Here is a 15,766-nt window from a genome sequence, read left to right as displayed (position 1 = left end):
GGTTCCCCCTTTCCAACCCACCCTCCCTCTGCCCTCCCAGCATCGCCACTCACACTACTGGTCCTGAAGGGATCATCTGTCCTGAATTCCCTGTATTTCCAGTTCCTATCTGTACCAGTGTACATCCTCTGGTCTAGCCAGTCTTGCAAAGTAGAATTCGGATCATGATAGTGGGGGAAGAGGGAGCATTTAGGAACTAGAGGAAAGTTTAGGTTTCATTGTTGCTACATCGCACCCTGACTGGCTCGTCTCCTCCCCGAGACCCTTCTGTAAGGGCAGAAAGTAGAATGTCTATACTGCATGTCTTCCCTGGAAACAGCTCAAATAAATTTTAGAAGAACTGACACTTCTGTATGTAAATAGTGGGAAAGAAAATACCAGCCAGCTTTTGCTATTCACAAGAGTAAAATATTATTTTGTCAGGTTTTACAAAATGAAGGGAGTCATATTAGGAATATTTCTAGTGAAAAAAATCAAGTTGTTGAGTGTTGCTTTTAGTTAATACTGTTTGCAACTCAAAGACGAACAGTCTTGTGATTATCCCCGGTCCTGTTGCAATCTGCCTCTCCCTTCTCCCCCCTCTCTGACATGAACATTTCCTTTAGAACACTTTTCACTCTACCGCACTGCTGTCAAGTCGACTCTAACTCATAGTGACCCTATGGGGAAGAGTTAAACTGTCCCTATGGGTTTCCGAGAATGTAACGCTTTGACGGAAGTAGAAAGCTTCGTCTTTCTCCCAAAGAAAAGCTGGTGGTTTTGAACTGCTGACCTTGCAGTTAGTAGCCCAACATGTAACCGCTATTTAGAGACAACCAAATTGTTTTATTGTAATGCATAGTATTTCAGTATAATTAATGTATTAATCAAAATCACATCTACTGGTCCATAGATGCATCACTAAGATGGGTAATATGTACTTATCAAAGCTCATGGACCTGAAAAGATAGTGGAACCTTTTTCAGTAAAATGGCGAATGTCCTTGCTCTCGGTGCTTGAAACGTATTTGGGGCTTGATGGCCAAATACGCCAAGAAGGTTGGGATCGTGGGTAAATAAAGCATCTGTTATGGTGCCTCCCTCAGGAAAATAGTGAAGAAAACTGAATCCGCCAACATGCCCCAACACACTTACTCCTTCTGCCGCACAGCCAAAAAGAAGAGCCGAGCTGTGGGGATCTGGCACTGTGGTTTCTGCATGAAAACAGTCGCTGGTGACTGCAGTCACAGTCAAGTCCGCCATCACAAGACTGAAGGAATTGAAAGACCAGTAGATGTGCCACCACTTAAGACATCTCTGACCTGTCATAACTGGGTTAACTTATCTTTAGAAAGGTATCTGCAAACAGGACTGTGGTAGGTAAGGACCCTTCCAGCCCTCTTCCCCAGTCACAGTTACCAGAAAGTGTCATAATAATTCCAGTGTCTCCTACACTTGTTCCCATACCATTCTGTTCTCTCTGTATCCTTCCTAAAATGAGAGTTTTAGGAAGTCATCTTCTTCCGAGAGAAAGGGAATTTTTAACTGGGGAGGGTAGTTGAAGACATAATGTAGTCATGAAGATAGATATACTGTTGATCTGGTCATTTTCCAGCCATGTTAGGGTTTCTCGGTTCTGAACCAAACCAGTAAAGGTTCACGAAGCTGAGATAGCCCATTGCTGGGAGGACAAGGGCTTTTCTCTCTGGCCAAGCTATTGTGAGGTGGCTCTTGTTCCACTTTCATAAATTTGGAGAGGCATGCCATTCTGGTGCTCGTCAATTTCTGGGATTCAATGTAATGAAAGCAAAAGGAAGAAGTTCCTATGGGCACACATGCAACTGGGGGCAGTTGATAAGAGAGACAGAGATAAGTCAGCAAGGTTTTGAAAGCCAACACAGCTTTCCATCTGGCCGAATTACATTGGAGATGATCAAACGAAGTCTCGGCTGCAGGGGAAAGATGCAAACATCCAAGACGGCACCGAAGTCACACAAGGACCTACTGGAAGGGCAGGAAAATCCTCCTCTTGGACAATAAGGAGTTACCAATAAAAAATCAAATTGGTTCAAGAGGATTTCATCCAGGAAAAAAAAAGGAAAAGAAATGAGAGGGAAATTCTTACCCACTAAGAAAAAAAAAATAGGTGCAGCTGTCCTAATATCATGACAATAAATGGGAGGATGGCAGAAGCTTGGGCAGTGGTTCGTTCTCTTGTACATAGCGTCACTATGAGTCAGAACTGGCTCAATGGCACCTAACAACAACGTCATCACATCTAGCCAATGAATGCAGTGCTCAGCAGGCACTGCAGGGTGTGTCTGGGACCTTGTTTTTCTCCAGTCGGAGCATCAGCTGCTTCCACCACTCATGTGCCCAGCTACCATTGTCTTTCTCCAGCTTGTTTGTCTCCTTCGAGTTTCAGGCTTCTGTAGCCAATTTTCTGCTAGAACTTTTCGGTTAGAGCTCTCTCATATGGTTCATACAGTACATAGTCTAAGCTGCACTTTTACTATTTTCCCACCAAAGCTACTTCTTTTCCTGTATTGTCTATCCCCGTGCCCAATCCCTGGGGATTCTACCTCATGCCTGTCTCTTAACTCTCTCCTTTCCTATACTTGTTCAAGGCTCTCAGCTCTCTCCCATGGGTATTAAATAGCCTCCCACTTGGCTCTCTGCCATCAAATTTGTTCCCCTTCCATTTAACATAGCCTTTTTCTTCTGAAAATTAAATCAATGTCAGTTGCTTGCTTTTTCCCATCTTAAGCATAAAATTCAAAGTTCTTAAAATATCATTTAATAATAATAGCAAACAGCTATTGGATGATTGCTATGTACAAATATAAATACATGCTTTACACAGATGTTTACCTTCATTGTCACAATTAGCAAGACACAGTGTGTCTCTCACACACTGTGAGAGAAGGACTCTCACTTTTCTATCTGACACTCAGGAAACTAAAGCACATTGCTCGGTGAATCCTGCATTCCACTGACTGTGAATGACTTGCCAGGCCTCCAAGTGTACCATGATCTGTCATTTGCTTTTCAATTTGACCTGAATACCTTCCCCACCTAATGAAACACTCTTTCAAGACAAAGCAGGAGCCCTGTGGCAGAGTGCTCATGTGTTAAGCTGCTAGTTGCAAGGTCAGCAGTCATGAGGGAGAAAGACAAAGCTTTCTCCTTCTGTAAAGAGTCACCATCTCAGAAACATAGGAGCAGTGCTCCCCTGACCTGCAGGGCCATGTGACTCAGTGTAGGGAGTGAGTTAACACTGAGCTCGATGGTAGGGAGTGAGTTAACACTGAGCTCGATGGTAGGGAGTGAGTTAACACTGAGCCAAACAGATCTCTTCCATATGCCCCTCTGGCTTTCTTGACCTCTAACAATTCAGTGTCCTTTTTGGTCAGCTTAACCGCATATGTGTGCGTGAATCTTTGTGTTCTTGAGTATCTAGACATGGATCATGTAGTTGTTCTCTACATCCAGGCACTAATATGGATTCAAAATATTTAGCAATAATACCATATGATCTCCTGAAGTACTGCTTCTTAAAAACTTCTTTTGAACCCAAGGACTTTGGCAATAGTGTGCTTACCCATTGACAGCTCTCTTCTAGCCTAGAGAGAACTTAATCTGGATTATGGTGAGGGAGAACAGGCCTCAGTGAACAATTGCCCCAGGTCACATTTGGCCCCTTCCAATGTTGTGTTGGAGCACAGCCACACGCATATGTTTCTATTGTATTTACGGACGTCTTCTCACTACAACACCAGAGTTGCATAGTTGTGACAGAGACCATATGTCCCACAAAGCCAAAAAAATATGTACGATCTGTCTGTGGTGCCAGCAGTGGTCGAGGGAATAGATTGCACGTGTGCTCATTCTAGATATAGTCCATTCATGCATGTATCCATTCATGCAGCAAAACCTTCAGTGGTGCAGCTTTGTCATTTATCACTTTGTAAGTTTTGTGTTTTTAGTTGTTCAACTGGGGAAATGATCCTGTTAATTCTGATTTATAATAAAATGGTTCTCATATAGTTGTAACAAAATCAATAGTGCCACTTAACATATATATATATATATATATCAAGGCTGTTATTTTTCCTAGTGGCTTCTGACATGAAATTTTAACCTGAAATGCGATTCTACTATGAATGCAAGTAGTGTGTTGTTCTGTTAGAAAGAGAGCAGTCTGAAAGCAGAAGCAGTGTCCAGCTGGGCCTTTATAACCCTTCTCTGGTCTTTAATTTCGTCCTCGATATGAAGGATAGAATATAGGATCTTACATGATCTTCCAGTTCAGTCATTGCAGATCTGTAGATATTACTCTTTTTTGGTTGCATATTCATAGCATAATTACCCTTGGCAAGTGACATATTAAAGTCATTAGCTCACTCGTATTTCTTGCTTAACTCAGTCCCAGGCCCCACTGAAATTAAATGGCTTGTGTTGGTTACACCTTCCGCACATCTCAGGTGGTTTGTCTGAGGAGCTCTGGTGGCGGAGGGGGGACTCACCCAGCTGCCATCCCCAAGGTCAACCACCCCCGTTGCTCCTCTGGAGAAAGATGGAAGCATCCACTCCTGGGAAGATCGCAAGTCCGGGAATCCCCCCAGGGCCGCTCGCTGTGCTCTGTCGCACCGGCGAGGAGGACGTGACTTGATGGCCTGGAGGCTTTTCACTGTAGCATGCACAACACTGGGCAAGTTATGATAATTACACATTCTTATTGTTGATTTTAACTTCTTTGTTCACAGAATTATGTTAGAGTTGTAGAGGTTTGGTGGGATGAATACAAAGACTACTTCTATGCCAGCCGTCCGGAATCAAAGGCATTACCATACGGAGATATATCTGAGCTGAAAAAGTTCCGAGAAGATCACAACTGCAAGAGTTTTAAATGGTTCATGGAAGAAATAGCTTATGATATCACCTCACATTACCCTCTGCCACCCAAAAATGTGGACTGGGGAGAGGTAAGTACAGACTGATATTCAGGGCTCAAAGTGTGTGAGTTTGCTAAAAGGCAGTGAGAAGTGAAAATTATATATGAGAGAAGAAAATTCTTTCTTATTTTCAAAACCATTGTATTGGAAGTTAATCCAGACATCTTCATCATTCCATCATTCATTCACATCAACTAGTATTGTGCACTTGCTACCATGTTTCGAAACATTCTTTTTCTTCCTGAACTCCTTGACATCCGCTTCCTTTTATACACAGACACCCTACCACCACCACTGCACCACCACCCTCCAGAAAAGCCCTTATTCTACTTGGTGTCTCTCTAGGTTCATCATCTTGGGTTTCATATACTGAAAAACAGAAAAATATAGCAAAAACTCAAGAGTGACCTCCAATGATATAACCCATCTGAAATGAACCCCAATATGAACAAACAAAAAACTACAGAAAATGTTGAAAACTAGATCAGGCCTAATGTGCATCAGGGGGACCGACGGGGTGTCAACTGACAAGGTTTTAACTGTTCACGTCAGGTTCATCCTTTTGGTCTTGTGTAGTCATCTCTCCAATGCCCTCTGTTTAGTAATCACTTTCCTCCCATCCCTATATTCTGGATAGAGGAGAATCACCGGAGGTTCATTTCCAGTGTAGTTACCACAAACATATCTTGGGCTCCCACTGTCATCCATAGCCTTCTGCAGACCGGATTCTCACAGTGTAGGCTCTGATACTGGTCCCTCCTATATCAGATTATAGATTTATAATCCTTCGGTGACTGATAAAGGTGTGCTTCTTCCATGTGGACTTAGTTGACATCTCACTTAAATGGCTGCCTGTTTGAAAACACTCCTTTAAGACCCCAGATGCTATTTGATCTGATAGTCGGGCACCATCTAATTTGAAAGAAGAAAATTCTTGATGGAAATCATGGGGAGGAATGGTCTGATAACTTCCCAGATCTGTTTTTAACTGGTTAATTTCAACTACCCCCACCACTCAATCACCCATTCTTCCTACAGGTTTTTATGAGCTATACGTTCTCCCTCCTAACTTTTGCACCAGTATGGAACACCGTTCATTCCCTTCCCTGTACTACACTATCGTTCTTGACTAATTCCAATGTAACCTACTGCTCTCAATGTAAAGATCACAATACTGAAAAGCCTGTCTTATTCTTTCCCACTCTCTGGAAAAGATACACTCCTATGTTCATTCCATGTGTTCTCCTAGGACCTCAAATAGCTGTCACCTCACCAGTCTGTAAGCTGTTCTGGATTGTGGTCACCACTGGGTCCCCATAGACTAGTTCAGACACCCATCTGTAAGAGGCACTCAAACTGAAAATACAGAAACTAAAAGTAACCGATAACAGAAAGAAAAAAAAGAGACATTAATCTGTACTGCAATTTTATATCTTCAAATCTGCCTTTGTAACCTGGATTCTAATTACATCTACCCACATGCCTTATGCTACTCTCTTAGAGGTATCATAAAATGCACCCTGACCTTTCAAATCTCTATGCTTTTTCTTAATTATTTATTGAACAAACATTTGTTGAAGACCTACCGTATGCCACTCTTTTAGAGAAAAGAAAACAAGCAAAGTCCTTTTTCCTTTGGCAACTCTCATTCTACTTAGGGTTGGTAGGGAGAAAGACAAAAATAGTCAGGAAAACAAGAAGATAATGGCAGATGGCAGCAAGGACTGTGTTAGGAAAAGTAACCCTGTGGGTAGGAGGACTCCAGGACAGAGTCGAGAAGGCCTCCCTGAGAAGGTGAGGCCTCCCTGACTCTCAATGGTATGAGCCGGCAAGGGTGTTCCAAGCAAAGAGAGGTGAAAGTTCTGAGTCAAGAAGTGCTGCCCAGAAAACAAGAAACTGGAGAGGCAGGCCCAGGCCAGGCTTGAAGGCCATGGTGAGGAGGGAGGCCTCTGTCCCAGAGGTGATGGGAAGATGTGGGAGGGTTTTAAACAAAAAGGTACCATGTCGATTTATAATTTTGTTTTTAATCACCATGTTTTGAGGATTTAGAGTTGAAACCAGAACGCCAATTAGGAAACTCTTAGGGTCGCCCAGGCCCGTGGGTGGCACAAAAGTTTGTATTCGACTACAAACATAAAGATTGGTGGTTTGACCCCTCCTGGAGTCATCATGGAAAAAGGCTTCACAATCTGTTTCTGTGAAGGTAACAGCCGAGAGCCCCATGGACAGTTCTGCTCTCTGACTCGTGGTACATGCAGGAGTCAGAAGCAAACCAGCGGCAACAGGTTGGGGTAGTTCCATGAAAAGCTGATAATGGCTTGGACTGACATGGCAAGAGTAGAGGTGGAGAGGAGCAGAAACGGTGAATTTACGTAGTTCACTGGGAGGTAGATCCAGAAGGTCTCACTGATGGACTGGCATGTGCGGGTAAAGGGATGAGAGTAAACCAATTTTTTTTTTTGAGTGTTTGATTAGATGGCTCTTGGGATGGGGAAAACGATGCGGGGTGGGGAATTGCAAGGTCTCCCTTGGTATTCTGAGCCCCTACGTGCCTGTTGGATACTTTTGGGGTAGATGGCAGGCTGCCCAATTCTGAAGCTTAAAGTCACCTTCAAGATATACATGGGACCATCAACAGGTAGATTGTCTTATGGGACTAAATGGTCAACTAAAGGGAAAATGGCGATAAAGAAGAGCGTTCAGAACCCACCTTTAAGGAAGCCCAACATTGAGAGTTTGGGAATAAAGGAAACACCAACAAAAGACACTCAAGCTGCTCCCTTACACTGCAGCCTTTTACCCGTTTCACTAAGCAAAGACTTCAGCACCCTTCAAGATCACACTTTCTCTAAATCCTCGCTTCTAAGGAGCCTTCTGGTGTATTTCTTCTAAGACTGTTGCAATCATTAAAATCTCAATTGTTGCCCGACTTTTGGTTCTTTGTTCATTTTTCAGATCAGAGGTTTTGAAACTGCTTACTGCATTGATAGTATGGGGAAAACAAACGGAGGCATTGTTGAACTGGGCCCCTGCCACAGGATGGGAGGTAACCAGGTAAGTAACCTTCCTTCTGAATTTCAACTGGTCTGCACTAAGAGCCACCAGGCTTGCTGATCATAGAGTTTTAATTTCTTAATTTGGTTCGTTTGGATAAAGTGAAATATTCTGTGGAAATTAACAGTGCTAAAACATTCACTTAATTGAAGGAGGTAACAACACTGGTTTTCACAGAGGCTATTAGAATCTAGAATTATCTATCATTAAAAAATTAACATATATTCTTGTCAGGGCATATATTTCTGTCACTGCCATAACTGTGTAAGTCTAACTCCCTGAAAATTTTTTGGCAAATAATGTTCAGTACTCCGCAAGATTTTTTCAATATACTATAATGTTTCCATAATGTATATTTCACTAATATGCAAAGACTTCAAAAAGTTTGTTAAAAAATGGAATTATCATATAATGGAATTTTCCACAAACTTTTTGAAAATCCTTTATGTAAATGTATTTCTTGCCTCTAATTTACATTGTGAAACTATTATCAGACCAAATTCTACTTTTTCTTTTTTTCCCAGTTAATACACAAAAATATGAACTAATTAACCTATTTGCTATCCAAGAAGTTAAGGTCTTCCCTTTATCAAGCGATCGTGAGGGTGGGCGGGTGGGTGAAGGGAGGGAAAAAAGAGGAGCTGATACCAAGGGCTCAGATAGAAAGGAAATGTTTGGAAAATAGTGATAGCAACATATGTACAAATGTGCTCGATACAATTGATGTATGGATTATTATAAGAGCTCTAGGAGCCCCGTGAAATGATTAAAAACAAAAAGAATGGTCTTCCTTACCATCAAGTATACCTTCTATCTCTAAACGTAAAAATTCTCAACACCAGAAAAATAAGTGCATTAATTGATCTCATTTCTAGGAACTATGTTTCTTTTGTATGTGTATTAATAGAGAAGATGCCTGTTTTGTTTTGTTTTGTTTTTTTTTATAGCTTTTCCGAATCAATGAAGCTAATCAGCTCATGCAGTACGACCAATGTTTGACAAAGGGCCCTGATGGATCAAAAGTTATGATTACACACTGTAATCTAAATGAGTTTAAGGAATGGCAGTACTTTAAGGTATTCTGCATTTCAACTTCTGAAATAATATTATATGCTATTTTCTTTTCAAAAACACCTAGCAGGTAGAATTTAGATGAATAAATCATAAAACTTACATTCGAGTTGACTTGCATTTTCCTTTCATTTAGTTATTTGTATGGGTTCTCCTAGCACATTATTCCATAACGCTTTTTATTCTCTGGTGCAATATCGTCATATAATGTCATAGCGGTGTCCAGGAAGGCCTTCTGCTAATTTCAGTCACACAGGAACATCAGAGTTTGGTGAGACGTTCATCATCACCGTTTCAGTGTCAAAATCCAAGTTTTAAAATCTAAGTGAGTGATTCCTTAGAAGCCTCCGGATGGATGCCAGAAAGTGATTCCTTTAAGAAGTCTCCCTATGGATGCCATGAAAGCCCTTGGTTGCTGCTTCATGTCCACCCAGCAGGTGGCGGTAGAGACAAACAAATGGAAATGTTGGCGCTGGAGGCCTCCACAATTTCCTTAGCATTGTTTTAGAAATAAAACGGGGAAATGGTGGCCTTTGCTCTAATGATGAAATTTACTTTTTCAGTTGGCACTGGCTATTAGGGTAGTTTCTCCCTTTCAGGCGTGAGTACGGAAAGTTCGGTGGCAAATGGAGGAATCCAATCTATTAATGCATCATTTCCAAAAGCCTCGACGGAGGAAACAAAAAGTTAGGAAACCCGCCCCAAACTAAGACTGGCAAGCCTCAATTTTGTTTATTCATCTGTGCTTTCATACACTATCTGTTATGTAAGCTATGTAGTAATGATCTTGTGACCGTATTCCGAGTTACCATCATTCAGGAATAATTAACTTTCAAGTCATAAACACATGCGAGCTGCTGGGTTTTGTTTTTTTCCTTCTAATAAGTTAAAGGAGCCGGGGTGTCAGAGTGGGTATACGTGAGGTCCGTCTGCAAGGTCAGCAGTTTGGAACCACCAGCCACAACATGGGAGAAAGACGGCTGGCTGCTCCAGTGTAGAGTTGCACTCTTGGGAACTCACAGGGGCAGTTCCGTCCTGCCCTCTAGGGTCACCGTGAGTCCATATCCCCTACATGGCAGTGAGTAGAAAATTAGGAAAGAGGACATTCACATAAACCGGTCAGACAAAAGCACTTGTTTTCACAAAGAAAAATAAATAATTAGCAAAAGAATAGCAGAAATTGCCATCAAGAAGCCATACGTAAAATGAACATTTTAGATATTTAAAGGATACCACACTGGCTATATGTATATGTAAACATTAGAAATTATTAAATATTCAGTGAATTCCAGTAATGAGTGATTCAAAAGTTGCTTAAACTTATTATACTAAAATAGCAGAGAAGAAAAAACTTAGAAATAAAAATAAGCAAAATACCTTAAAAAGCAAGAGAAGAATTATGTTTTATGAATTTCATGAGGGTTACATCACTGCACCATGTATTGAGGTATAAAAAGACTTTCGGGGGGAGGGAGTGGGGAGGGAGGGGGGAAAGGAGCAGCTGATATTTAAGGCTAAAGTAGAAGGGCTAAATGTATTGAGAATGATGAGGGCAACAAATGTACATATGTGCTTGATACAATGGATGTATGTATGGATTGTGATAAGAATTGTATGAGCCCCCAATAAAATAATTTAAAACAAACAAACAAAAACCCACCCATTATTTCCACCCCGAACAGTAACCAGGAGTTCCTGAGTAGTGCGAGTGTTTAATGCATTTGGCTGCTAACCCAATGAAAAGGGTTTAATCAGAGGCACCTTGGAAGAAAGGCCTGGTGATCTCCCCCCCACAAATCAGCCACTGAACAGCCTATGGAGCTCAGTTTGACTCTGACATACGTGGGGTAAACATGTGAGGTCAGCAACTGGTCTCCCACAGAATTGTGGTACACTGCCACCATTCACGTTCGTGTAAATGATTGTCTTAAAAATCCCTGTGATCACTTGAAAAAAAGGGACTTTCCAGGAAAGGTAAATATGAAAACTGGATGAACAGAAACGTGGCTTAAAAGTGTGAAATTCTAGGAATTATGGTTAGTTTTGTTTCCCTGATGTGCACACCACCTGAAAGAGCACGGAGCTTCATTTTTAGGTTTTGAAGAGTAACTGGCATTTGGAAGGCAGTGACAGCAAACAACTGATGTTTTAGGAAATAAGAACTAGAAAGCAAGATCAGCTGGAGCCGCAGCTCTCAAACGTGTGGGTCTCTGAACCCTTAAACACTCCTGCGAGTGGCTGAGAACCCTCCCTGCACATCAGCCCCCAGACAGTCTTTGTTTATATGGGTTATAACTATCAGTAGTTCAGAAATGCTGAGTCTTTATGTATTAGCCAAACTCATTGCCATCATGTCTTAAACTCATGTAAAAGTAACAATAACCTCATTATACGTGTGCAGTGTTATTTGCAAGTTGGACTCTGAAGTCAGATCAGTGAGCATAATCATGTCTATCTTATTAAAATTCATTCATCTCTCTTAGACTTTGAATGGATTTTTTTTTACCAGTGTGTTTTTATAACATCATGCATTGTTCACTTGGAAAATATTGGTTATGTAGTTGTTACCATATGTACTCGTGTATAAGCCAGGTTTTTTCAGCCCTTTTTTAGTGCAGTTTTTGTGGTAAAATTAGGTGCCTCAACTGATATTTGGGTCGGCTTATACTCGAGTATATACAGTATGGTTTTGAGTTATGTAGGTCTTTGAAATGTTGACACGTATCCTTTTTTAGAATATCAAAAATCACATTCAAATATAACCACAGGTCCCAAAAGAAAAGTCTGTAACTTTGATAAAGCTGTCATGTCCATGGTGATACTAGTTTTTCAAACTCCTGCTTGAAAAAAAATATTTTGGGACTATTGATTTTCATTTTTCTTGATGACAGGAATGTCTGAATAATCCAAATCTGAATAATTATTTGTCTATATTCATGTTGTTATTTCATGTCAAAGTGGTGTCCCAGGGAAAAGAATAGCTAATCCATCCCCAACCCAGTCCTACAAGTGCTTTTCCTGTTGATAACCATCCTACTTCACTAGGCAGCAGAAGTACATTATGCATAGTTCCCATTTCTTCTCATAGAGTAATATTTTTAAAGTATAGTCAAGGGCCACAATTTAATAAAATTAGTCATTTTTTTTCTTATCCATCCAAGGATATTCCTAAGTGCAATCGGCGCTTTCTCTTTTTTAACCATCAGCACAGCGGGTACTGCTGCCTCACTATTGCCTGGATTCCTGCTCCATCCCCGCACGTTGACTCACCATTGCATTGCTCTTCCGCCCTAAGGAGAAAGCCAGTTAAAAGGGCAAAATCTTTGTTTTATTATGAAAGTGATTTTTACTCTACCAACTCTCAAAAAGATCAGAGATAACCCCAGAAGCCCAAGGACCAGGTTTTGAGAGCCACTGGTCTACACTGAAGAAACCACACCAACGATGAAGGAAGGGTCAACAAAGCCATCTGCAGTGGGAATGGGAAGGGAACCAGAGTCAGTGATTGGTGGAATGAAGGAAAGTATAGAGTGCGTCCTTTTATCCTAACAATGAGGAAATTGTATTAGCATTAGCCAAGACAGGAACTAGAGAAGTGGGTTTACAGTGGAAGATGATGAATTTGCGTTTACATCCTTTGAATTTGAAGACTGAGTATTACATTTTGATTGAACAATAAAAGGAATTGGGATACTAACCACAGAAATTCAAAGAGTGAAGTATGGTTCCTTTAAACCCATCCAATTGGCTTAAATCATTTCCGTATGGCTTCTAATGTCGGTCCACATTTTGAACTCTGTTTCCCTTCCTGTGTTTTACAGACCCTGCACAAGTTTACGCACATTCCTTCAGGCAAGTGCTTAGACCGCTCAGAGGTCCTCCATCAAGTGTTTATCTCCAAATGTGACTCCAGTAAAGCAACGCAAACATGGGAAATGAACAACATCCATACTGTCTAGGAAGAAGAGAGAAAACAATAACCTACCTACTGACACATCAATTTGTACAGGACTGAAACCGCCTGAAACCTGCTGCAACTGTTATTAATCCTGTGCAGATCCACACCCCGAACCTCCTGATCAGTTTGAAAGACATTGATAAACTGTGATTTTACAATAACATTTATCATCTGCAGTTACTGTTTACAAAACTGCTTTTACCTTAAACTCTGTAGATGTTTACATCTTTTTTGTTCTGTCTTGTCTTAAGATGATATTGGTAATATGTGCATTTAGCTCTGTTTTATTAAGACAGGGTTGAAAGCACTTGTCTTCTTTGGGATTACACTCAGGGGTCTGAAAGGCAGTTTGTTTTGTTATCTTTAAAAAAAAATTTTTTTTAATACACTTGAAAAAAGGTTGACATAACCGAATTTCATCTATTACTTGGTGATTATCAACCTGTCGTGTCTTTATTTAAATTGACATCTTTTGAAGCACTGCCACAGGTTATTAGCCAAGGTGGCCTTCCTTCACAGTCATGCTGCTTTTTTGAAAGGTGAATTTCCACACATTTAGTGCCTCTTTCATTTCTCGGTGTATATTTCAAGAGCCTTTGATGAAATCTATGAGGTTGGTTACAATGGACTTGTCGCCTGTATGAGGAATACTTTTACGACTTGGAAATGAATTTATGTGCTACCATTTACTCTAAAGTTGAATGTTATATGATAGCATGGGCCATTCGAAGGCTACTGGGTTTGGAGAATGTGAGGCACTAACGCCCTCACCTCCTGGCATTACCAATGTCTCCCATTGTTACCAATGCCTCAGATAGCCAAGGGTTATTCCAGCATTGAGAAAAATTGTCCACTGACATCTGGGATTTCTTTTTCCTTAGTACCTGTCATTTTAGAAAACTACACATAATTATCAGCTTGATGAATTATCAGTTTAAAGAAAACACCATTGTAAACATGTCTAAACTTCATGCTGACCTAGTCAGAATTTCCAAGCCCTTGTTATAGCAAGTCTTAGAAAACCCCTGGCATTTTACCCTAAGCAATCTTTGAAGCCAAGAGTGAATTAATGTTTCATTTATATCTTCATCCAAATGAAATCCCCTGCATGTTTTTCTTTTTAAAATATTTTTCAAGTAAAAAGATAAGGTTATCTACAAATAGTGTTTGTTAACAATATGAATCATTTTCAGTTAGATCGGGTGTTAATTCCTAGTGTATAATTTGTCCTTTTTAGGAAGTGTGTTTTTATTAGTATTTTTCAGAGAAAAGAACTTATTTGGACTTAAAAATTTTGTCAAAACATACCTACTCAAAGAGAACCAAATATTGAACAGTCAGTTAGATTTAATGTCTATATTGTCTTATATTAACCAAAAGATTTAAAATACAGAATTTATGAATGTTGGGAGTAGGGGGAAGGTAAGGGGAAATGGCGAGTAAATTAATCATTTCTTATCTTGTGATAATGATACTACAATGAAATGAATTCACAAACTACTGCCAGAGGAAAACATTTTTAATTAAAACCTGAAAAAAGAAAAGAAGAAAACTACACTTGTTTCAAAGAATAGTCTACAAATTTCTTTCGTCTAAGCTTAGTTTCTAAATACAGAGAGTCAAGCCTAGGGGTAAGCACCCTAAACAACTGAATTTTATTTATAATTTTTGAAATGCCAATTTGTATTTTGCTACTAATCTGTGATCAACCATTTTAACTTTCATTCAACTCTCTGGATATTTAAAAGGAATACATTTATACACTTATAGAATTGCAAAATAAATCAACTATAAAAAAGAAATTAAGAGAATTGGTATGTTGATTACTTGTGTGTTTGCAAATACGTGTCATTGTCCACGTTGAACAGGTCATTAAACTTGCTAACTATGCAGAGGCCTAGCTAAAAAAGGTGGCACATTAACTATGTGAATTTTAAATGGGCATTTTGTGCAGTTCATTAAAAGAAAATCATCTATGGAAAGAAACCAGAAAACTTACCAAACACACAAAAAAATAAGCGGCTGCCATAATGACTATTTTCTACTGTAGGCTGCTTTGAAAATAATTCCCATATCCTTGCTTTGTAAGTTGATAATATCACTATGCATTTCTTACATTTTATAAATTTGATTTATGCAGATTTTGATACACTGTATGTTTCTGTAGAAATTGTATAATATTCAAATTTTATTAGGGATAAATTTGAGAAGCTTATGTATATCTTAATTCTGGGTTGCTTGTTTTTTAGGTGAGAAACCAAATAAAATATTGTATTTTAATCGATGGGCTTTTTTCCATATTTGTAATCATTTCTAAATCTAAACACTGAGCATTTAAAGGGATTTACTTGATATTGTTTATAAGATTTACTCACGTAGGTAAAATATTATAAATCAGAGTTTTAGGTTTTGTGTGGTTATGTGTTTAGTTAGAATTCTGATACATGTGCTCAAAGCTCATTTATCTGTGAAAAAGAAATTTAATAAACTTATTTTTACTAATGGTTGTCTATGCATAGAATTTTTTTTAAAAGCATGTATCCAATTAATTCTAGCAACACTCTTTGTTAATCAGCTGTTCTACTGGTTCAGAGTAAGTCAAGAGTATTGCTATAAAATTATAGAAATCTTTATTAAACAAAATATCCAAATGCAAAGCTATTAGTTCTCAACATATCTTCAATCTAAGTCTTTATACTTCTGGAAGCATTTCTTCCATGTCTCTAATCTTTCTCTAAAGAATTCTGGGC

General features: G+C 39.5%; 1 protein-coding gene across 2 annotated transcripts in view; it reads left to right on the top strand.

The window, feature by feature from the left end:
* Positions 1–15,518, top strand: part of GALNT7 (polypeptide N-acetylgalactosaminyltransferase 7) — an 81,821-nt gene extending 66,303 nt beyond the window's left edge. For both annotated transcript variants that reach the window (XM_030884622.2, XM_045286885.1), the window contains exons 8-11: positions 4,745–4,963; positions 7,889–7,987; positions 8,935–9,063; positions 12,880–15,518. In XM_030884622.2, the coding sequence (XP_030740482.1) occupies positions 4,745–4,963; positions 7,889–7,987; positions 8,935–9,063; positions 12,880–13,017 (585 nt within the window). In that variant the 3' untranslated portion in view covers positions 13,018–15,518. The remainder of the gene's footprint in view (positions 1–4,744; positions 4,964–7,888; positions 7,988–8,934; positions 9,064–12,879) is intronic.
* The last annotated feature ends 248 nt before the right edge of the window (positions 15,519–15,766 follow it).

The sequence above is a fragment of the Echinops telfairi genome, unplaced genomic scaffold (assembly GCF_000313985.2).
Source record: "Echinops telfairi isolate 266 unplaced genomic scaffold, ASM31398v2 ScPeMD7_9;HRSCAF=40, whole genome shotgun sequence".
In the NCBI taxonomy this organism is placed as follows: Eukaryota; Metazoa; Chordata; class Mammalia; order Afrosoricida; family Tenrecidae; genus Echinops; species Echinops telfairi.
The sequence above is the reverse complement of the archived record's forward strand: the minus strand, read 5'-3'. Positions and strand labels throughout refer to the sequence as shown.